Source organism: Macrobrachium nipponense, chromosome 39, assembly GCF_015104395.2.
Source record: "Macrobrachium nipponense isolate FS-2020 chromosome 39, ASM1510439v2, whole genome shotgun sequence".
Taxonomy (NCBI): Eukaryota; Metazoa; Arthropoda; class Malacostraca; order Decapoda; family Palaemonidae; genus Macrobrachium; species Macrobrachium nipponense.
This window is the reverse complement of record NC_061099.1, coordinates 51,301,299-51,325,693: the sequence shown is the minus strand read 5'-3', so window position 1 is coordinate 51,325,693 and position 24,395 is coordinate 51,301,299. Positions and strand designations below refer to the sequence as shown.

Here is a 24,395-nt window from a genome sequence, read left to right as displayed (position 1 = left end):
CATGCACATTCATCTTAAGATGATAAACAATTTGCCACCAAAGAATGAGTAGGTTGAGTCAAAATCAAAACTTCCTCTTTCAGATCTTGAATCGCTACTTTGGCATCCACTTTGCTCTTGGTGGAACTGTGATTGTGTTCGTTAACACATTTCAGAATTTCGTAACCATGATCCTTTGACTTGATGTGTAGTCTTGCTGGGTACGATTTATGTTTCCTTACAGTACATTCCCAATAGATTTTTGTTCCCTCCTTGTTTATCCCATTTTGATAATACATATTCTGAAGGTCATCGACAAGGATATCCTTACCACGTTCACTTGTTATAAAAGAAGCCATTATGGGTGTAGAGAATAAAGAAATGTATATCTCTTTCATATCAATTCACACCTTGGACTAATTTCTTCTTTAAGTAAGTCAGTCAAGTAAATTAAAGTTCAGACATAATAAATAAAAACAAAAGATGAAATTGTAGTTTTGATTTGAACAAGCAATTATAAAAAGAAATGGTTAGTTTTAATTACTGTTATTCTTGTCACTTCAAATAGCAAAATAAGCACTTATAAAAAGAGAATTGGTAGTTGTGGTCAAAATGAGCTCAATCTTTTAATTTGCCAATGGCAATATTCCTCTGGCATTTTTCTCAATGGCAGTTTTCCCCACTGGCTATTTTCTGCCCGGCAATCTTCCGGCTGGAAATTTTCCAACTGGGAATTTTCTGTGCACAACTGTTTATAAACGCTGGCAGTGCCAGTGTAATAGACAGCTTTTGTAGTGGTTGTGTTAAAATTTGACAATTCTTTCGTCCCTCTTTTGTTATGCACAATTAATTTGGTATGAAGGAGCAGCTATTAGCCTGTTAAATTCAGTAATGATTCGGCAATGGTACAGATAGGAATAATAAGCTATCAACAAGTACCAAACTCATTGCATGTGAGTGTGCATGATTTTATACTAAGAAATTAGTTAGTTTTTTATGTGCTTGGTATATCCATATTAAAAATTTAGTAAATCTTCATGCCTGTGCAGGACTTAAGAGGAGTTTATTGCAGCAGGCAATATTGTTACTTAGTATGGCGTATAAAACCCCTCTTCATTATAAAAGTAAAATTGAAAGCCATAAAAATCTACAAACAAAATATTATGCATACAAAAGTTGGCCTGACATCAGCAAATACTGAGGCGTAGTTAGGCTGAGTAATGCCATTCAAAAGTTACATATCTGATTTTGTTGTCTTGTATTACCATTGTAGTTTATGCCATAATATACATATTTTTAGATAACACATAACCACAGGTGAAAAATAAGAGACTGGGTGTAGGTCCTGACTGGTTTCAATTTTTATTTGCAAGCCATTGACGAAGGACTGATACATAGTAGTATTAGAAGTCACAAATATATACTATACTACAGAGACAGTACTGACGAACCGTTTGAGACTGCAGATCCACCTCTGCTTCTTCAAATTTATGTTCTTTGACATTTTAATATTCTATCTTTATGCCATCCTCCATACTGTTTCATTTTGAAATTCTCCTCCATTTTTGTCTGGCAAGTGTCTTTATTATAGTTTCTGGTTTCTTTTATCCAGAAAGGCCTGACAGCATCTCGTTGCCATATCTACCTTACCAAGAACTTTCTCTCTTCTATCTCTCCCACATCCATTGTTGCAACTTCATTAAAAGTTTTACTCCAACACAACTTCCAATCAAGTCCGTTAGTAAATTTTTTATATCCTTTTCTTAGTAAATTTTTTATTTCCTTTTTGTTTATCGAACCATCACTCCATTGCGCTTCCTCTGTTAGCTTCCATATTTTATCTCCATTTCTGTAACCAAACTGTAGATGTAACTTAATCATTGCATTTAATTCCCCCCAGACTCTTTCCCTTTCAACCCTTTAGTAATAATTCTTCTTCTACCTTCCTCCTTACTTTTGGTAATCTTAAGTGACCCTGTTTGTCTTCTCTTAATTTTACCTTCATTTCCACTAATACTTCTATTATAACACAATTTTCTTTCAAATTAATGGTCTTAGTCATTTTGCTTAGGGCACCGTAAAATGGATTATGGCGCCCGTACACTTTTGAATTCTGGTTAGCAACGCTTTTCGGTTATCGTCAAGCACCCGGGAATGGAACCCGTTGGTAACTGGGGTCTGCCTGTACTTGTACTTTGCCTTACTGTCATTACATGTCAGATTCATCCAAGTTTGTTTTCTCACATGAAAAGGTCTTGCCCTCCATAGGAGGAAAGCCCAGATGTCTGATGAGTGATCTTGTAGTTCCTATACTCTGATCAATTCATCAGAGGCATGATTCATTCACTAGCTCTTATGACCAGGGTTCGAATGAAGGTGAGCAAGCTCCAGTCAGCTCAAGTGTCTTATATGCGAACCCTCACTCCAATTATGTTTGATGTAAAGGACCGTGTAGGAGCAAATCACAATTTTGTTTTTAGAGTAAATTGTATTTTTCCTAACTATACAAACCTGAGGTCCTTTACACATTAGGCCCACCTGATGACACCCCTCATTCTGCTATTCCTGGGCCAAAAGCAAAGTGGTATGCATATTACCTGGGTGGAGAGAGCTATCCCACCTGGGTGGTAGTTCAACTGATGCACTACCTTGCTGTAAAAGTCTAGCAGCCATTTCCAGCTTTGCTGAAGGTAGTTCCTAATGTAAAGGACCTCAGGTTTGTATAGTTAGAAAAAAATACAATTTACTTAAAATATTGTGATTGATATGTATTTATTTTTCTGGAACCAGTTGTATCCAATAAGTTACTTTGAAAATTACAGGATTGTGATGTTAGTTGCATTTCAGGGTAAGGGAACTGATGTTTGAATTTAAATATTAGTTTGATAGTCATTCTGGCCATATATTTTGTTATAAAGAGTATATACTTCAACAAAATTGACAAAAGTTTGAAAATATATGTGCAAGCCTTGTATAATTGCAGAATTGGAGTAAAGATCATACACTGACATGATTCAATGGTCTGTTTGTATTAGAATGGGTTCTTTAAAATCATTCGTCTTTGCAGCTTTCTCATCAGTCAGGGGAAGATGAAATTAGCCTTTGTATTCAGGGCCGTGCCTACACTATTGACTTCCACTCCATGCAGCAAATCAACGATAACTCGGGGACTATGAGGTCTGTTCAAAGACGGATGATGCCGGTTGGGATGTCGGGAACTCCTACAGTGGCTACACAGGTCGGTAGATTTTTTTTTTTTTTTTTTTAAGCATGGTTTCTAACTTCTTTTGCAGTTATTTCTGTCTTTACTATTCATGGAAAGAAACATGTCAGGTGCCAGAGGAGTAGAGATGGCTATGAAATAAACACTATTGAGTGAAAGGAGCTATATTTGACTTAGCTCCTGTCACATTTGCTTACGCTGTAGCCTGTCCTACATTAAAAAGCCTTACAACACTTTTATTGGTCTTTAAATATTATTATTATTATAAAGGATTAGTTTAAGTAAAAAAGGTTAATAATTACATAATCTTATCTTTTTGAAAGACCAAGAACTTTCAGCTCTCGTTCCATTTTCATTGGTGAACATGTTGACTGTAACCAAAGCAAGCATGAAAAAGTTTACTGAAAGAATTAAAAAGTAATGTACAATAAGTACATTCACTTTATTCTTCATATATTTAAGAATATAAACAGCATAGAGTTATATATTCTTAACTCTTTAGTCATAAAAAATATTAATTTTTAATTAATTTTGTCACTTGTTGCATAAGCAAAACTTATTTTTAAGGAAAGAAATGTCATAGACAAGGCAACTTTTGTTTCACCAATTTGGCACTTATGTTGTCGTCTTCCTCTGTTTTTCGTTTTGTCCTATGTTGTCGTCTTCCTCTGTTTTTCATTTTGTCCACCCTCTTTCTCTTCCGCTGTCTTTTCCTTTTGTCCACGTAAATTGCCGTTCTTGCTATATATTAGTTCATGATGGACAAACCATGTTTTTGCCAATAAGAGCCTATATTTTTATATAATCTCAAGTACAGTATCATATTCATATTGCTCTTCCTTTTCTGTTTTCTGCCTTCTTGGGGTTGACATGGAAAAATGACGATTGTAAGATATAGTAGTTAGGTCAGGCATTCACTGTGGGATCTTTTGACTTTAGGATTTGACAGTTTGGATTAACTGGGAGAGCTGTTTACTTGGAAGAAATTATGTTTGAGTAATTGTTATTTGTGAAAAATTTAATGTGTAAAAACATTGTTCTTTTTAAGAAATTTTATAATGTGTGTGTTGTGTGTTTGCCAGTTACTGGGTTTCAGGTAACTAATTAAAGGTTTATTTCAGGCCACTGATGCTCGTGCGAAGTGCCTGCAAGAAGATTCAGAATTGGCTTCCAATCTGATTCGTTCATTGTTTAGCTTGCTATATGAGGTATATAGTTCATCGGCTGGTCCTGCAGTACGGTACAAATGTTTACGGGCATTGTTGAGGATGGTTCAGTTTTCCAGTCCAGAGCTATTGCAACAAGTCCTTAAAAGCCAGGTACAGTGTATGGATTTAAGTTTTCTTTAAAAGGCCAGTTTAAGAGTTTGGTTAAAGTTCATTTTGTGTTTTGTGAGTTGGTTATTCAAGGCTTTTGAGAAAATTACATTTCCATTACTTTGAAAAAGGTTAAGTTTATGTTTCAGTATTTTTCAGTATTAAGGTATCCCATTAATTTTGAGTTTTTTTTTTCTCTCTCTCTCTCTTTGCAGAGTGTCTCTTCACACCTGGCTACTATGTTGTCATCACACGACCTAAAGATCATAGTAGGAGCAATACAAATGACAGAAATCCTGATGCAGAAGTTGCCTGAAATATTTGCCATTTATTTCCGCCGTGAGGGGGTGATGCACCAAATCAAACGGTTGTGTGACCCAGATGCAACATTAGGAACGCCATCTGCAAAGTGGAGCAGTCCTGAACTCTCTGTTGGGCCTGGACGTGGCAGTACTCAAAGTTCTGCCAGTCCATTACTAACTGGAAGGCCATTTAATGGGAATTGTCTGGATTCTACTCCTTCTCTTCCAGCACCACCTACACAGGATGATGAGAAACTTCAAAGCCCATCACAATTACGACTTGCAGACGTACTCAAACGAAAGCGCACGGCACGAATACGTTCTGGTACGTGGAGAAAAAGTAGACAAGAAGAATCCTCATCGTCATCATCATTTAGCGAGTTTTTTATGAAAAGTGAGTCAGAACTGGGAAGATCCTCTCAACTTTCTCTGAATATCTCCCATTTTTGTTGTTTCATCTTTGATGTTTACCTGCTGCTGTATGTAGCAGCTCCTTTGTGGGCTTAATGCACGTAGTGTGGTTTGGCTTTACGCAGATGGTACCAAAGTTGGTTTCTTTGCCCCTTGGTCCCCGGGTACATTGGTTTTACTTTTCTTGCTTTTGGTTAACCTTAGATAACTAGCTGACTCTGCCATTGTCAAATATTCTCCTCATTTATGTCTGTGTGTAAATTAATATACGTATAGCTTTATTTATCTCTTCCTTGGCAAACTTATTTGTAATTTTTGTAGAATTTTGGTTATTTGTTATTTTACATATCAGTAGGGTCAGTGCTGTCCAAATGTTAATAGATGAAGTTGAAAAAGTAGGGAGCATTGAAATTTTTTTTTTATGTATGCAACTTACCAAGTACAGTTACTTAGCTATAGTTTCTAAAAATGTCGGCAGCTAGAATTTTTTAAATTTGCAGTACCGCTCGTTTGTTTTGGTCAGGTGATCCCCCCCCCCCACTATTGGGGGAGTGAGGAACCAACACCGTATGAAAATCAGTTGCGTCTGCCGGCTGGTACTATTAACAAAGTTTCAGTAGTCAGCGGAATTTTTTGAATTCTTTACCGTTGCTCGTTGTTGGAGTTATTTGGTGAAGTACTCTAAATATTGGTAGCTTTTGTTTTTGGTTATTAGCTATTAGGAATTCAAATAGTTTTAAATATTTTTGCACTGAAATTCACTAGTTTTGAATTGGTCTACATAATGTCAGACACTAGTAAATGTGGGATTAGGTATTGCAGTAAAGGCTGCAATACTAGGATTGCTAAAGCTGGTAATGATCCACATTCAGTTTGCACAGGTTGTAGGGAACAGACTTGTACACCAGATCAAACATGTGGAGAATGTATTAATTGGGATCAAAGAACTTGGAAGATCTTGACTAGTTACACGAGCAAGTTAGAGAGAGATAGAAAGAGAAAAGCGGCTTCTAGAGCTAAAGCAAAAAGCTTAGTTAGTCGGGAATTGTCTTATGATAATTTGTCTCATTCTGAAACTTCCCCACCACCTGTCATTCCCAGTCCTAATCTTGGCTCGCTCTCTCCCGATGCTGTGGCCAATTTAGAGGCAAGAGTAGATCAGAAATTTTCGATCATGCTCCAAGCAATGGAGAAATTAGGAGCGTCTGTGAAAACCCTAACGAACAAGGTAAAGGGTGAAGTGAGTGCAAGTGCAAGTGTTGTGGAGGAGGTGGCTGTTCGGCCCACTGATTCTCCTAGGCAAAGGTCTGCGTCAAACTCCCCAGAACCTGGGAGGAGGCATACTAGTAGCTCAAGGGAGGTCAGTGGGGTCTGCCCACGAGAAGTCACCCCCCTCAGGCGATTCTGTTGACAAATCCTAGACCGCAACAGAGCGCCATTGGAAAGGTGTCTTTAAAGGAGTACTGCTGTCTAGTGCGTCCAGTGGCGTTTCCATGACGAGTCCCGTCCATTGAAAAGGAGGCCTCGTAAATTGCCTCCCTCCCCAGTCCCCTGTAAAAAGGCTAGCCGAAAAGAATAGCCTTCGTGTAGTTTTGGGGACACTCCAGAGAGATTCTCTTAGGATACGGCAAGAGAGGGACGTCGTAGTGAGAGGATCACATTCTCTAAGTCTAAGTCATCTTCAAGAAAGTCTTCCTCTGGCAGACTTTCGGAGGTGAAGAGTAAACTTCAGGAGATGTCTTCAGCACCTGTCCCCACACCTGTAATGCTGAAGGACAGGTAAGACTCCCACCAGTCTCTCCGGTAATTCACGAGACTCCTGGGATACAGCAGCGTTTGGAGTATGAGAACCCACCGACTCCCGAGCGCCCATTGGCGCCACAGTTTGCCCGCACGCCAGGGCAGCCTTTTGGCGCCCGGAACTTCCGCAGCAACACTAGAACAACCTTTGGCTCCCGAGCGTCCATTGGCGCCCAGGAATACAGTTGTGACAGAGTCCATTAACACCCAAACGTTCACTAGCTATTGAGCGTCCACTGGCACCCAAGCATCCAAGAGCGCCTGAGCGTCCACTAGCGCCCGAGCTTCCACAGGTATACATGGAACCAAGTGTACAGAGGGACCAGTATGATGCGCTCAGACAATCTGTGGTATCAATTTCAGCTTTGGGCTTAACGACAGGACCTCAGGTGATGGCTGCCCCCGATCCTTCTCTGTCTGCCATCCAGAACAAGTTAGACAGCATTTTGGGCGGTATTCAATCTGTGCGCCCCCAATCCAACCTATAGAGAATTTATCCCCTATTTCTTCAGCCGAAGAAGAAGAGAAAGGAGAAGAGGAAGATGATGAGTCTTCTCTCCCTGCCTACAAAGCCTTGCTTTTTTTTACTTTGTAGAAAATTTTTTGGATTCGTTCTTGCCAGTGACTCCCACGTCGCCAGTGTCTTCTTACATGAGAGACAACCAGGAAGACTCCAGGAAATTAACCAGACTAGTACTGTCCTTTTCGGCTCGAAAAGCGTTAAAGGAAATTAACCTTTGGCTTTATGATAAGAGGGATCAAGGCAAAATTAACTTCAGCTTCCCTCCTTCTCGTCTTTCAACAAGGAGATATTTGTGCTATGAAACTGGAGAAGCACTCTCTTTGGGTGTGTTTGCCTCTGCCCAGGGAGACTTCACGCTTACTGACTCGGTGAGGAGATCGGCTTTCAACTCGGCCAAGATCATGTTTACGGCGTCAGAATTAGACCACCTAATTAAAAATATCTTTAGGGTATTTGAAGTAATTAGTTTTTTTAACTGGACAGTAGGAGCCTTGGGATGTAAAGTCAAGAGTTATTCCATGTTGAATGAGGAAGCCTTTGCAGACATTTCAGGAGTGATCTCCTGTTTAGATAAGGGGATCAGACAGAGATCCGCGGAACTAGCCTCTCTCTTCATGTTAGGCATCCTAAAGAAGAGAGAACTGTTGTGTTCTTTTACATCTAAGGGAGTATCTCATACTCAAAAGTTTGCCTTACTGTATTTGCCCTTGGATAAGAAACACCTGTTCCTAGAGGAGACAGTAGTTCTAGTTGCCTCCGAATTGCAGAAGAAAGCAACACAGGATCTTCTCTTGCAATCCACTAAACGTACTAGAGAAAATATTCCTAGTGTACATCCCTCACCAGCCAGCTGAGGACAACCCTTTCGGGGCAGGGGATTCGGTAGATATTTCCCAAGATCAAGGGGCAGAGCACGTTTCACCCTTAGATCTATTAAAAAATCCTCAACCAACCCCTCGACCAAGAAGTAATGTATCAGTCCTTCGTGCACGAGTAGGAGCGAGACTCAGCAATTTTGGGAAGAATGGGAGGAAGCAAGAGGGGCGGAACCTTGGATTGTAAAGGTTTTAAGAGAAGAATACACTATTCCATTCAAGAGAAAGCCACCGTTATCAGGCTCTCTGATAGCTTTGACAGCTTACTCAGAAAATTCAAAGAAATTCATTGCCCTTTTGGAAGAGGTTTTGTCCCTCATGCAGATTAAAGCAATAGAGTCAGTAGAAGAGCCACTAACTTTACAATCGTCTGTTCATTGTCCCCAAGTCATCGTGGGAATGGAGACCCATATTGAACGTAATCACTCTGAACCAATATGTGCAGAAGACAAAGTTCAAGATGGAAACGAATCAGTCTGTTCTTTCATCAATCTGTCAAAGGGATTGGATGATCTCCATCGATATGGAAGACACAAATTTTCACATATCCATACACCAAAACTCAGAGGTTTCTACGTTTTGTCTTCAGGAACAAAATATACCAGTTCAGCGCGCTGTGTTTCGGGCTTTCAACCGCACCACAAATGTTCACCCGAGTGCTAGCTCCCATTGCGAAATGGTTACATCTAGTTGGGCTAAGGATATCCCTTTACTTAGACGATTGGCTTCTCCTGTCACCACAAACAAAGGAGAGGTGCATGGAGGACCTTCAGAAAACCCTGACTTTATCTCAGGAATTAGGACTTAATAAACAGACGAAAGTCGCAGTTACTCCCCAGTCAGGAACTAGTCTATTAGGGGATGAGGATCAACTCTGTAAGTTTTCGGGCTTTTCCATCCCCACAAAGAATCGAGTCGTGCCAACAGAAGGTAGAGAAATTTCTAGTTTTCCAGCAACGGTCTGCAAAGGATTGGAGGAGTCTTTTGGGCACACTATCCTCAATAGAACAGTTCGTGACACTAAGGAGACTGCATATGAGGAACCTACAGTTCTTCCTCAGGGCCAACTGGAACAGAAAGAAGTTTCCGGATTCTTTTATGTTCCGTATCACACAAGAGATAAAGGAGGACCTGCAGTGGTGGAAATTAAGAGACAGACTTGCAGAAGGGAGATCCCTCCTCCCACTGAGCCCCAACCTACTGTTCTTTTCAGACGCATCAGATCAAGGTTGGGGAGCAATTCTGGGGGGAAAGTATCGGGCATTTGGAATGCACAACAAAAACAGTGGCATATAAATCAGAAGGAACTGACCGCCATCCACTGGGGATTGCTGAAGTTCGCAACAAAGTAGTGGCGATACATTCGGACAGCACGACAGTGCTCTCGTACATAGGAAACAAGGAGGGACACACTCATTTTCTCTTTGTGAGACGGCAAGGAGCCTGCTGTTATGGGTGAATTGGAATCATACCACATTAATAACAAGGTTCCTTCAGAGAAAATTCAATGTACTCTTGGACAAACTAAGCTGCAGGAGGCAAGTACTTCACACGGAATGGATGGTGAACCCAGTGGTATGCATTGAATTGTGGAAACTCTTTGGGAAACCTATGATGGATCTGTTTGCCACAGCAAGAAACCATCGTCTCCCCCTTTACTGTTCACCAGCCCAGGATTCGAAAGCATGGGTAACTGATGCAACACTTTTAGACTGGTCAAACAAGGACGTGTACACTTTTCCTCCATTCAAGATGGTGAGAGAAGTCAACAAATTCGGAACACATTACGACGTTTCAGTGACTCTCATTGCTCCATTCTGGCCAGTGCAGGAATGGTTCTCAGATCTGTTAGACCTGCTAGTGGATTGGCCAAGGTTACTTCCGCAGAGAACAGATCTACTTGTACAACCCCACTTCAGAAGGTTCCATCAAGGACTATCCACTCTGTCCCTAACCGCTTACAGACTGTCTGACAACTCCTACGAGTGAAGGGGTTTTCAAGACAAGCAGCAAGAGCTATCTCTCAGTGCAGAAGGGAATCCTCAAGTAAAGTCTACCAGGCAAAGTGGACTGTGTTTAGAGCCTGGTGTAAAGAACATAATGTTTCATCTTCTAAAACAACAATAACAAAAATAGCAGATTTTCTATTATCTCTGAGAACAGATAGGAATCTGTCTACTGCGACTATCAAAGGTTATAAGGCATTGTTGGGAACTGTTTTAAAGCACAGAGGATTGGAAATATCGACTAATAGAGATCTTGCAGGTTTCATTAAATCCTTTGATATAGAAAAACCCAAAGGTTCGAAGATATTATCTTGGAGCCTAGATGTAGTACTTAAGTGGCTGTCGGAAACTCCGTGTGAGCTGTTGCAAAAAGCATTGTTGAGAGATTTGACGAGAAAGACCCTATTCCTTGTAGCCCTGTCTACAACTAAAAGAATGAGTGAAATAAATGCCATGGACAGAAGAATAGGATTTGCTCAAGGTAATAAGGTTTGCGTATTAACCCCAGGGTTTTTAGCAAAAAACGAGATTCCATCCAAACCGTGACCTCATTCGTTCAGTATCAAAAACCTCACGGACTTAGTAGGACTAGAAGAAGAAGAGAGGTTACTCTGCCCGGTCAGAACTCTGAAATGTTATTAACAAAGGACAGAGAAAATTAGGGGCCCGTCCGATCGTTTATGGTGATTGGTAAGGAATCCTGCGCACCCAATGTCTAAAAACGCCTTGGTGTTCTTCTTACTTAGCATAATTGTAGATGCTCATTCACAAGTGAAGGAAACTGACCTTAACAAACTTGAAGTGAAAGCTCCCGAGGTAAGAGCAGTGGTAACCTCTCTTTCGTCTAAATACAATCTCTCTTTGGACTCAATTATACAAGCAACCTATTGGAAATGTAAATCAGAGTTCGCCTTGCATTACTTGCGTGACATTGAAACAGTCTATGAAAATTGCAGTACCCTGGGTCCGTATTTAGCAGGAGGCACAGCATTGGGTAAGGGTGTGTAGGAAGTCATACCTTCCTAACCTATCTCTTCGCCTTAAATGAGGTTGTTGAGTTTTTAGGGGAGCCTGGAGGTACTATGGATGCGCTAGGAGAGTACCCTTCAGTCAAGTGTAAAGTCTGGTATGAATATTTTGATTATGGTGAAGGTGATATGTTTTTACTCTGGTAACATGATATTTGGTACTGCGCCCAGGGCAGGTGCATCCTTTGGTTGACCATGCTAGCCACGGATATTCCTTAGCTGCATGGGTCCCACTGTTTAGAGGAGGAGCCATAGCTATACCGCCACGTCCTTATGAGTTAAGACGAGTGACTTCTAGAGGCAGTGATCAACTGTTCAGCTCTCTTAACAGGTAAGGAACCAACAAGCATGGATGCTAGCACTAAGTATATATATTTTATATTTAGTAAATTTTAAAAGTTATGTGCATATCCATGGATTCCACCTCCTACAATGTGGGATTCAGCTATGTAACTACTTGGTAAGTTGCATACATAAAAATTACATTTTTATGATAAAATAAGATTTTATGTATAACTACCAAGTAGTTACATGATCAAAGCCCGCCCTCCTCCCCTCACATGGATAATAGGGCATAAACAACTGATTTTCGTACGGTGTTGGTTCCTCACTCCCCCGATTGTGGGCGGCGGGTATCACCTAACCTAAACAAACTAGCGCTACCTCGAATTTCATAAATTTGATTTGCTGAAGTTTTTAGAAACTATAGCTATGTAACTACTTGATAAGTATACATAAAATCTTATTTTATCATAAAAATGTCATGTTTTGCCCCATGCTATAAATGTGTACATAGTGTATACACAGCAAAATAAGCAATTTTATTGTTATGCTTTTGTTTCACAGTACCTTGCATAAATATTTAATTATATATAATAGGAAATCCAGATTTTGCACGCTGCTAAGGAATTTATAAATCTTTGTTGTTAGTATATTGTAAAACAAGGAATTGGTTACATACCAAAGATTAGTAATACTGTATTATAAAACCAAATTACTCTTGCTGGCTTGTAAATGGTAAAATAAAGCCAATTTTCAATGAAAATGGTGTAGACATGAAATATAAACTTAGAAAACGAACCCAAAGAATAGTTCTAAAATCTTATAATAGGTAGTTAAAAAGAAAGGTTAGTCTTTCTAACACAATTTTTTTTCCAAGATGCAGGCCTAAGCGGAGGCAAGGACAGCTGGAGAGGCATGGGTAGTCGGACCAAGATTGTTAGTGGGAACAATTCCACGAACTCGAGTGGAGGGGGCAGTGGCAAGGTCTCCTTTCTGGCCACCTTAAACCCTTCACGCTGGGGAAGGTGCAATTCTACCTCATCTACTCCCTCACATGAGCCCCACACGGGAAAGGTGAGGTATTTTTAACATTTGAGTTGGTAAATTTTATTTTTAAAACATTGCAATAGCCGTATTCCATATAACACAGACCTGACTACAAAAATTTTAGAGCTGAAAGAAGACAAGTCCTGCTGCACATACCAAGCTCAACAGTCATGTGTGTTAACCAATACTTGTTGCTTTCATGGATAGAAAAGAAAGGGGAAGGGAGGAGACCACAGTAATGTGAGAGGTTTGTTCTGCGTATAAACAAATGACATTTTTTAATCAATTTGTATTTTTCATAGCTAACAAACCTGAGGTCTTAATATTTACTTCCCACCTCTAGCTGCCCCTCTCTCTTTTCCTGGGTTGGGAGAAATACTAATGCGTCACAGGTTCTATGCCTGGTCGGTGACCAGCTTCCACCTCGTATACGTAAGGGTTGCCAGATGCCACAGATTTCTTGTTTTACAATCTTTGATTGGTTTTAACTAGTTTCCAGCTGGCACAAGATTATCCTATTGTTGAGAACGAAGGTTTGTTAGGTGCGAAAAATACAAATTGATGAAAAAATGTCTTATTAATGGGTTTGTTCTAAAAAAATTTGTAAAGTAAAGGCATTGTTATATGAAACACTTATAATTTGCCCTGGGTATGAAACACTTAATTAGCCTGAATTGCAATTTACGAGGGAAAACAAAGGAGAGCATTTGAAGATTTTTATGATCCAGGTGCAAAAATTCCAATTCCTCAATATTGGACAGTGAGTAAAAGTAACAGTAACCTTGGAAATCTAGATAGCTTATGTAAGACACTCGGGGATAGTACACATTAGCTTATGTAAGACACTTGAGGATAGTACATATTACTATCACCTAAGGCATGAAGTTGGATACTTGAATGAATTTTCATGTGTGCTAAAGGGATGAGAAATGAATTCATGAAGAGTAGGAGGCTGAAAACTCGAGTCCCTTGGTTTGTTTCTTGTGACCTTCCACAACAAGCAAACTTGACCAGGGAAAAAAACTGCTGCTATTGTTTCAAAAGCTTTGATGGAAGCATGCAGAAGAATCTATGCAAGGACTAAAGATTACTCCAAGAATGGCAGAGTCCCACTGATAAAACTGAACAGAACAAAAAAGGTGAGTACTTGAACCATAGGATCTTTGTTCTTGAGCTATGCAAGGGCTGAGAAACATTGGTTAAATCTAACCCAAAAGTCTTGAAAGAAAATCAGTTTCAGTGACTTGAAAGAAAAGATGGAGAAAAATGATAGTGGACCCAACAATGAAATTGTTGCTTTTCCTTGGTCATGAAAAAATTAAACAGTGGCTTGGAGAATTGTATGTAGTCTATCTGCCTACCCATGATATAGGAAGATTAACCCTCTTACGCCAATTGGACGTATTAAACGTCGAGTCAAAATGTCTCCCGTATGCCGATTGGACGTTTCATACATCTACTCAAAATAGTTTTTTTTTAAATTCGCGGAAAATTACTTATAGGCCTACCAGCCGAAAACTTTTGAATCACGCGCCTTGGGGGGATGCTGGGAGTTCTCGGATCAAGGTGTTGTTTTGTTTACAATCGCTATGCAGGCACGCAAGCGCAAATTTCTTTCTTATCACACTAAAAAGTATCTGTGACACATCTCAAAAATTATTTCGTCACTTTGACATAATTTTTGCACCATTTTAAATTATCCGATACATGAAGTATTATATATGAAAATGCGTGCAATTTCATGTAGAATACAACAAAATAATACTCATGATTGTAGCTTTTATCAGTTTTGAAATCTTTTCATATAAATAACGATAAGTGCAAAAATTTCAACCTTCGGTCAACTTTGACTCTACGGAAATGGTTGAGAAACGCAATTGTAAGCTAAAATTCTTATATTCTAGTAATATTCAATCATTTGCCTTCATTTTGCAACAAATTGGACGTCTCTAGCACAATATTTTGATTTATGGTGAATTTATGAAAAAACTTTTTCCTTACGTTCGTGCGGTAACTCTTCCGATAAATTTTTTCGTGCGATTGTCCTAATGTTTGCACCATTTTAAATTTGCCGTTACATAAAGTTTTATATATGGAAATGTGCGCAATTTCATGCACAATACAACTAAAAACAACCCATGGTTGTAGCTTTTATCAGTTTTGAAATATTTTCATATAAATAACGTTAAGTGCAAAAATTTCAACTTTCGGTCAACTTTGACTCTACCGAAATGGTCGAAAAACGCAATTGTAAGCTAAAACTCTTATATTCTAGTAATATTCAATCATTTACCTTCATTTTGCAATGAATTGGAAGTCTCTAGCACAATATTTTGATTTATGGTGAATTTATGAAAAAAACAAAACATTTTCCTTATGTCCGTGCGGTAACACTTCCGAAAAAATCAGAATTTTTTTCGTGCGATTGTCGAAATGCTTGCACCATTTAAAATTAGCTGTTACATAAAGTTTTATATATGAAAATGTACGCAATTTCATGTAGAATACAACTAAAAATGATTGAAGGTTGTAGCTTTTCTCTTTTCGAAATATTTGCATATAAATCACGATAAATAGAATAAAAACCACGTTCGGTCAAATTAGATTCAACCGAAATGGTCGAAAAACGCAATTGTAAGCTAAAACTCTTACAATCAAGTAATATACAGTCATTTATCTTCATTTTGAAACAAATTTGAAGAGTGTAACACAATATTTAGATTTATGGTGAATTTAAAAAAAAAAAAACTTTCTATCCCTCCGCGCGCCGATTCGCGGCCGAAAATCTCCGAAATACGTACGTCGCATTATCCTAATATTTGCTCCTTTTCATATTAGCCGTTTTATAGAGTTTCTTATATGAAAATGTGCGCAAAATCATGAAGAATACAACAAAAAATAATTGAAGGTTGTAGCTTTTATCATTTCTGAAATATTTGCCTATAATTAAATATATATATATAAAAATTTCGACATTCGGTCAACTTTAACTCTTCCGAAATGGTCGAAATCTGCCATTCTAATCTAAAACTCTTACAGTATCGTAATATTCAATAATTTTTCTTCATTTTGAAACAAATTAGAAGTCTCTAGAACAATATTTAGATTTACGGTGAATTTTTGGGGAAAAAAAAAAAACATTTTTTTACGTTCACGCGTTGCAAATTCATGCATCATTTTGTGATAATATTTTTGCCGGTGTTGCTTTTATTTTTTTTACAATGTATTATATATCAAAATGATTGCAATTTAGTGTACAATACAACGTTTTTTGCACGGCGTGATTTGAATACAATTATGGATTTTTTTTTTTTTTTTTTTTTTTTTTTTTTTTTTTTTTTTTTTTGTTTTTTTTTTTGCTGCCATATATCGCATTGCAATTTAGTGTACAATACAACGTTTTTTGCACGGCGTGATTTGAATACAATTATGGCTTTTTTTTTTTTTTTTTTTTTTATTTTTTTTTTTTTTTTTTTTTTTTTTTTTTTTTCTGCCATATATCGCATTGCAATTTAGTGTACAATCAGCGTTTTTTTGCACGGCGTGATTTGAATACAATTATGTTTTTTTTTTTTTTTTTTTTTTTTTTTTTTTTTCATTTCTGGTGGTTGCATACTAAACTTCAGGCAATGACAAAAAAAGGAGCCAAAAAATGAACTCTTAATCTTCAAAACTAAGCGCGCTGTGATTTTTTGAAAAAATTATTTTTTCTGCTTCCGCGCTCACTCCAAACCCGCCCCGGCATACGGGAGAGGTTTTGATTTTTAGGGCTTCGGCGTAAGAGGGTTAAGATCCTTGTGGGCAGACCTCAGCCTAGGTATAGTGAAGCTGTTTAGCCTAAGTACGGCTGAATTCTAACTCCCAATTGAAATGCTTGAAAAGGCTGGGGGCAAGTGTGTGTCAGGAACCCAAAAGCAGCCAGTGAAGCAGTCAATCAAGAAGCGAGTTGTAGGGTCATGGAAGTCTTGGAACTGCTGGAGCCAAGTGTTAAAAAGCACACAAATATCTGACTCCATAAGCTTGTTCCATCTAGAGGAAGTGTGAAGAGAAGGCAGGGTCAAAATAGAAGGGTGCATGGGCAGAATTACTATTTCTGGAGTGGAGAGTAATTTTATTGGGGAAATCAAAGGCAATGGTAGATAATGAAATTATATATAAACCAACCAGGTAACCCTTTGAGTAATTATGCATAAGGCAGAGAGGACGTTATTTGTGTGACAGCTACTGCAATGACCTTGGGGATCACCATCCCAGAGGCTGTCTGTTAATGAGCATTTTAAAAAATGCCCACTATGTGTGGCTGTAAAACCTCTGCAAGAGACTTGTCCAGAAAACTCTTCCAAATGAGAACTTAGTGTTAGTGGCAAGAATGGATGAACCAGAAACATTGCTGCTATGACCAAAGAAATGTGGGGCAATGAGCTTGTCATGCCTCTGGAACACTAGAACATCCAAGTTTGTATCGCCTGAATTTGAAGAAGCACAGATACCTAGACAGTGTCCAGACTGGAGTGTGGCTACAACAGCCCAAACTGCTGAACTTGTATGTGGAGGGAGTTAAGCATATATCATGAACAGGCCTAAACAGTACTTCCTCACTCATGTTGTAGGTCTTAGCAAACATCTAAGATAAGGAATCACTCTGAACAAAGGAACTGATGACAGGTTGATATAGAACAAGACATATCAAGCACACAGGATGAACTGAGGCAAGATGGGAGACCTCATACTATAGGGAAAGCAGAAAACTTCATCAAGTGTAGTAACTGAGGTTGTCTTTGTGTAATCATGGACAGCCACCAGGGAGAATTGGTAGCCATATTCCTGATGCAACCAACTTATCAGGAAGACGAGGGGCTTAAGAAGACTGTTTCACCACTTTCATTCTTTTTACTGTACTATATTCATGTAATCTTTCATCTTGCTTTCAGCCTTCTCATACCAGTTATTTCATATTGTAACTGCCAGGTTTTTCATGTTAACCCATCAAACCTACCTACTCTGTTTCCTTTCCAGTGCTGAATTACCTCATAGGTCCCAGTGCTTGGCTTTTGGCTTAAATTTTATTCCATTCCATTCCATCCAAGAAGACTTTTTGCAGATTTGAATCGAAGTTAGAGTGGCCATACATCTTGCACTAGGTACTGTAACAAAAGGGGTGTCTGTGCCTCAGACCACCTTGGAAGCACCAGGAGCATCAGAAACTCAGAAAATAGTATGATCAAAGGTAATAGGGAATTTGGAGAACACCCCCTAGGGCAGGAATCCTAGTGTAAGTCAAAATACCAAGGGCTGCAGCCTGGCACAAAGTGCAGAGGCGGGAACAACTGTGAAGGCAGCTGCCAAATATCAGCTCCTCAAGTAGGATGAGAAAAAATCACTATCCCAATCTACGCTCAGTGGGCGAAAGTGTTTGAAGAATTTGCTGGCCTCTGACGGTGATAGTCCCAAATCCCCAAAAGGCTGGCCAACTCTGAGATGGCATGGATTCATCAAAGGGGCCAGGTTGAACTTCAAGTAGCACTGTAGGTTGAAAGGCTGATGCATGTAGAAAAAACAGGAACCACTTCCTCAACATTTCATTGGAGAACACTTCAATGAATAGGTACCCTCAGGAAGACTGGTCCAGATAAGGAGAACAGAAGACTTAGGATAAGGGTGCTGCAGTGACCTGAGGGGTAGCATGTGGAGCCTTGGACAGAGGGCATGGTACAGTAAAAGCACAGACTGCAAAGAAGTGTTAACTACCATCGAAAGGTGAAGAAACAGGATAAGTAAGCATGCCTTTTCAAGCCCAATGTAGCTAGGAAGCCATGCACCTTGATCCCCTGATACTTCTTAGAACCCTAAAGCACCCATTGATGCCCCTTGTCAGGAGCCAGTTGAAGGAGTGATGAAACCTTCATTGAGCTTGTGGATCTGTGCAAATGTGTCCTACGGTGAAGGATACAATGTCAAGTGAAAGCATTTTTGCCAGATTGAAAGGATAGAAAAGAAACCAATCCGATGCAATAGCAGGCTTCATCTGTTTCAAGAAACTGGAGCAAGATGGTAACTAAAAAAATTAACCTTGTGGTAAAAGACATGCCTACTTCCTAAATCCTGTCAAGATATGCCTTGATGGGTGAAGGAGAGGATGAGGACATTGAATTTGTAGCTCCAAGCAACAGAAAATGTCAAGGCTGCAGACATGTAAGAAAGACCCAGGGTTAAATTTAATGTCATTAATGTGCAAAGGATGTTTTAAACCTTAAATCTTTGAAATGGAAGATGTGGACATGTATTGCAAACTCTGGAGATGTACTGTAAATCACTGCTAAGAGCTAAGCAAGGTTGAAAATACTTCACATCAACAGAAAAAGACCAGTCAAAAGAGACAAATAAGCAAGGATGCATAGTTAGTAAGTAAAAAGGTATGAACTTATGGGCGCCGACCAGCTAATGCCATTTTTTAAGGACAGGACTTTGACATTCATACCACTTAATAAGGTGACTTGGGACATCTCCAAACCGCATATGATTTTTCGCCTCTGACCTTCAGTTTTGTGATGCCAGTGCTATTTATCACGAAAATAACCATTTTTCATATTCTATCTCCTCCCTTGATGCTTAATATTAAGAATTGAGATTAGTACCATAGTATATGGACCTGATGTAGACCTCCAATCAAATGTATTTTTTTTTTTCTAAAAGTCATTTTTTTTGCTAGATACTGAATAAACACAATTCTTGTTTCAGTCTTCTTGGAGATACAAGTGTTTTTAAAAAAAAGTCTGTGAACCAATCTAAACATATATTGAGCAATAACGTTTCAAGATACATTTATTTACGTGTAAATTGTCCAAATAGTGTATATTTGAAACTTGATCCAAACTAGAATCATTCATAGACTTATAAGTTTTTTACAATCTTGTCATTCGGTGCCTCACAATTAATGAACAAAATTGTCCATGAACCAATCTTAAAATAATTTTTTTTAGCAATAAAATTTCTAGATACTATTTCCAAAATAATGAATAACTAACTACATAGATCCTGTCCTGAATTTTTCATTGAGACATATTTTCCTAGTCTTTTCACAGTATGTGGTTCACAGTGTCATACAAGAATTGAACAGAATTGTAAATAAAACCAATCTAAAAAAATTTTAGCGTTATCGCTTCAGGATGTTTATTTATACATAAAACCCTTGATTATCATTAATTACTAGAATTTGATAATTCCTCAAAATTCTTAGATTTGGAAGTTTTGGCATTACAAAGGGAATTAGGAACATTCACAATATCATGAGTTTCAAAAGCAGGGGGTTGAGCACTAGTGACAAAACCTGAAAATCACGAAAAAGAAGCATAGATGGACACAATGACCAGATGAAAATTTAGGTGGAAAGTGCACTATACCAAAAAGGTGATAGGTAATGCCACGTCTATAGTGAAATTTATATGTCAAAATTATGATTCTTTCCAACATTTTTTCCTCTCTACACAGACTAACTGTTACTAGTAAGAACGTAGTGTAGGCTCATATATGACAACAATTTGCATTTTGGGTCATAGTGTAGTTTGGTTAAGTGTAGGCTCATATATGACAACAATTTGCATTTTGGGTCATAGTGTAGTTTGGTTAAGTTTATAAGAATGAAATTCTTTTCAAGACTTTACTATGTCAGAGGGTGTACATCTTTTGGCTATGGCATAGTACTCCAAAGGTACAACTGTTTAGAATGTTAGATTATTATGGAATTTTGACCATGTGTACAGAGATTTTCTTGTAGCTTGCTCAAGCCAGTGCTGTTTTACTGTACTGTTTGGAATATTTCTCTCTGGAAGGCAGTACCTTCCTGATTCTCATACTGAAAAAATTTTGAAGTGGTTAATATCTTGACATTGTCTTGTCTTTATACAATTCATTATGTATTGGAGTAATGCAAAGTTTTTTTATTCAATATTTTATTTTTGAAGGAAAAATCTTCATTTATGAATTTTATGTTATTTCCAGGATAAGTTGTTGGGAAATAACTCCAGTAATAGTACTAATAGCAGTAACAAGGAAGTGGTTAGAGTGTGGGTGAGAGAGCAGGCACAGAGACTCAATCAACAATACTTCACAACAGACCTACAAGGGGTAACCCACCCAGCCCTAAGTGTTCTAAACAGACTTATAGCTGCAATTCAGCAGCTAGAGCAAGAGGTTAGTGATTTAAAATTGGGTTATAGTAGGGGAAAAATTGATTTGCTGGATGTTTGTGATGGAAATTTTTTCCTTTGCAAATACCAGAGCATTACCATTTACGGAGGTGTATTAACAAGAGCTAAAATTGGTTATTGACAGTTAACTAATTAATAGGTGGTTGGTAGGTGGGGGAGATTCCCCACTTGCCCGCTGTCACCAAGCACTCTTTCCTAGGCATATCTATTTCAGCAGACATTTTACCAAAGTATGAAGAAGAAAAAGTTTTTAACTAGTAATAAGTTGAAACCTTCTTTTTTTTCCTGGATGTTTGGTGAATTTTTAACTGAAATGGATATGGCTAAGAAAAATGAATGTCTGAGGTGTGAAAGACGTGTTTAGGAGCTTGATATTCTCCATGTCCCTGGATCCCCACCAACACGATCTTCCCTGTGCAGTGTTCGAGTTGGTTCCATTAAAAGTGAAAAAAATTTCAATCTTTAAATACATGTATGAATCATCTTCCAGAAATTACAATATACGTATTTATTTCTCTAACTTTTGCTTAAATAATGTAAGGAATCCAGCTATTATAATGATTCTGGCTAACTTAATATGAAGACCTATAGATATCAGTTTTGGTCATCAAGTGAAATTCATATTTCGGGACATTTTTTCAACAAAATTCTTGGATATTATATAATTATTTCACTGGGCTATAAGTAAATAACTTACAACTTAAGCCTTATTTCCTCGAGTGGTGGAAGGCCGGTTTTCCACGGAGTTTTGTAAAAGAAGGTATTGTTAATGATCCCGGTTCTCCCCAGTCCCATTGGGGTCTGTCTTACTGCGATTCTGGCCAAGTTGAGTAAATTTAGTTGGATGGTGATTATACCTTTGGCAACATATCAGGATGTAGATCTTTGAGTGGGTGGAAAGTGATGCTGCCATATCCTGAATTTCTCTTGCCCTGCCCAATTCATCTCCATATTTGAGTGCTGAGGATCGTTAGATAATGATGATCCAAAAGTTCAGGAAGAATTAATGGTGCTTAATGTAGCCTATTATTGGGATATCTTCTTAATAAGTAGCCTATTCCATATCAATGAAATCAACCTTTAACTCTTGAGTGGCAGGCGAACAGAATGTAAACATCCAGTGATACGGTTGCATTTAACAGTGACGTTGATTGGTAGCCTTTCAGAAATTTTATTAGCAGTGTAATTTTGGTAGTGATAACATTGAGGATAACATTGTATAATTCAAAATTCACTATCATTTTGGTAGTAAATAACTACTCCGAACAATACTGTCATACAAATGATAATTGTCATAGATTATCGTATTTTTCTTTGCGATTGACAATGAAGCGTAAACGTAATAAAACCATATTTTACCTTATACAGGCAGTCCCCGGTTATCGGCGGGAGATCCATTCCCAGGCTGTGCCAGTAAGTGAAAACCGCCATTAACTGAAACTCGGTGATTTATGGCGCCATAAATCACTGATTTTATGGCGCTAGACAAGCCCCTTAAATCCGGATCGCTGATAACCGGGGACTGTCTTTATTGGGATATCTTCATAATAGAATGCCTATTTAAGGAATAATACCTTGGGGAAAACATTTTTCAAGACAAATACACTTAACCCTCTTACGCCGATTGGACGTATTAAACGTCTACATAAATTTGTCTTTCGGGTGCCGATTGGACATATTTAACGTTTATAAAAAAAAAATTTTTTTTTTAAATTCGCGGAAAAATACTTATAGGCCTACCAGGCAAAAACTTTTGAATCACGCGCCTTGGGGGAAGCTGGGAGCTCACGGATCAAGGCGTTGTTTTGTTTACAATCATTACGCAGGCGCGCAAGCGCGAATATCTTTCGTATCGCACATAAAAGTCTCTAGAACAATATTTAGATTTATGGTGAATTTTTGAAAAAAAACTTTTTTACGTCTGCGCATTACGAATTCATGCATCATTTTGTGATAATATTTTCTCTGTGTTGCTTTGACCGTTTTACAATGTGTTATATACCAAAATGATCGCAATTTACTGTACAACACAACAGGAAAAAAATTAACTCGTTAGCTTTAACCGTTTTGCTCACAGTGCGATTTGAATACAATTATATATGAAATTTTGTTTTCGCGCTATCATATATTGCATTATTTATATATGATAATGATATTTTTTTTTCATTTCTGATGGTTGCATACTAAACTTCAGGCAATGACAAAAATAGGAGCCAAAAATGAACTCTAATCTTGAAAACTAAGCGCGCTGTGATTTTTTGAAAAAAATATTTTTTCCACTTCGGCACTCACTCCGAGACCCCCTCGGCATAAGGGAGACGATTTTTATTATTCTTCTTCGGCGTAAGAGGGTTAAGGATAGAGTATGCATTCATTACTTTTATTCGAGGTGATTACATTAATATTTCAGTATGGTACTGTAATTAGTACAGTACTATTGTACACAATGTAACAGTGGCTACACCATTCTACAAACTACCCACATGTTTTACATATACAGGCGGTCCCCGGGTTACGACGGGGGTTCCGTTCTTGAGACGCGTCGTAAGCCAAAAATCGTTGTAAACCGGAACATCATCAAAAATCTTAAGAAAACCTTACTTTTAATGCTTTGGGTGCATTGAAAACTATGTAAACTGCATTCCTATGGCATTTTTCATAAAAAAAACCCCCTTCAAACATTGATTATTTTGCATTTTTGGTGTCATATTTCATCTCCCAGATGAGCGTTGTAGGTGTCGTAACCCTGGAAATAACGTCTATTGACAAGCGTCGTAACCTCGGAACGTCGTAAGCCGACACCGTCGTAACCCAGGGACTGCCTGTATATGCTCTAAACTCCTCAGAAAACACTTGACCTATTGTTTTTTTAGAGCTTTTCTCCAAATAGTATATCACAGAAAGTGAAGATATCCTAATTACGGTTCTCTCTCTCTCTCTCTCTCTCTCTCTCTCTCTCTCTCTCTCTCTCTCTCTCTCTCTCTCAATGGGGTGCTGATAAGCGCCATTAACTGAAACTTGGCGATTTATGGCGCCATAAGCTCCATTATGACACCTCTGTTAGGTATGTTATGGTGCTGATAACCGGAACTCTGCCTGTCATGGCGCCATAAATTGCCAATTTTATGGCTGTTGACAAGCGGCGTAAAACCGGATCTCCGATAACCAAGTCTGCTGATAACCAGGGACTACCTGCACAAGAGAATATTTTATCACTATTGATGTTTCATCTCTTATCCCAGTAAAAATATTTAAAATAAACAATGTTGTTATTCTCAACCTAATAAGCCAGTCAGCAGTTACTCTAGTCCTAAGCTGCTTCTGCTGCGATCTCTCTCTCTCTCTCTCTCTCTCTCTCTCTCTCTCTCTCTCTCTCTCTCTCTCTCTCTTACTGTA

The 24,395-nt window shown here is 38.4% G+C and overlaps 1 protein-coding gene across 1 annotated transcript in view; it reads left to right on the top strand.

Annotated features, from left to right (window-relative positions):
* LOC135210461 (E3 ubiquitin-protein ligase TRIP12-like) overlaps positions 1 to 24,395 on the top strand; it is a 156,661-nt gene that overhangs the window by 109,924 nt on the left and 22,342 nt on the right. The window contains exons 9-13 of the mRNA XM_064243355.1: positions 3,047 to 3,217; positions 4,324 to 4,521; positions 4,734 to 5,214; positions 12,623 to 12,819; positions 20,791 to 20,982. Of these exons, the coding sequence (XP_064099425.1) occupies positions 3,047 to 3,217; positions 4,324 to 4,521; positions 4,734 to 5,214; positions 12,623 to 12,819; positions 20,791 to 20,982 (1,239 nt within the window). The remainder of the gene's footprint in view (positions 1 to 3,046; positions 3,218 to 4,323; positions 4,522 to 4,733; positions 5,215 to 12,622; positions 12,820 to 20,790; positions 20,983 to 24,395) is intronic.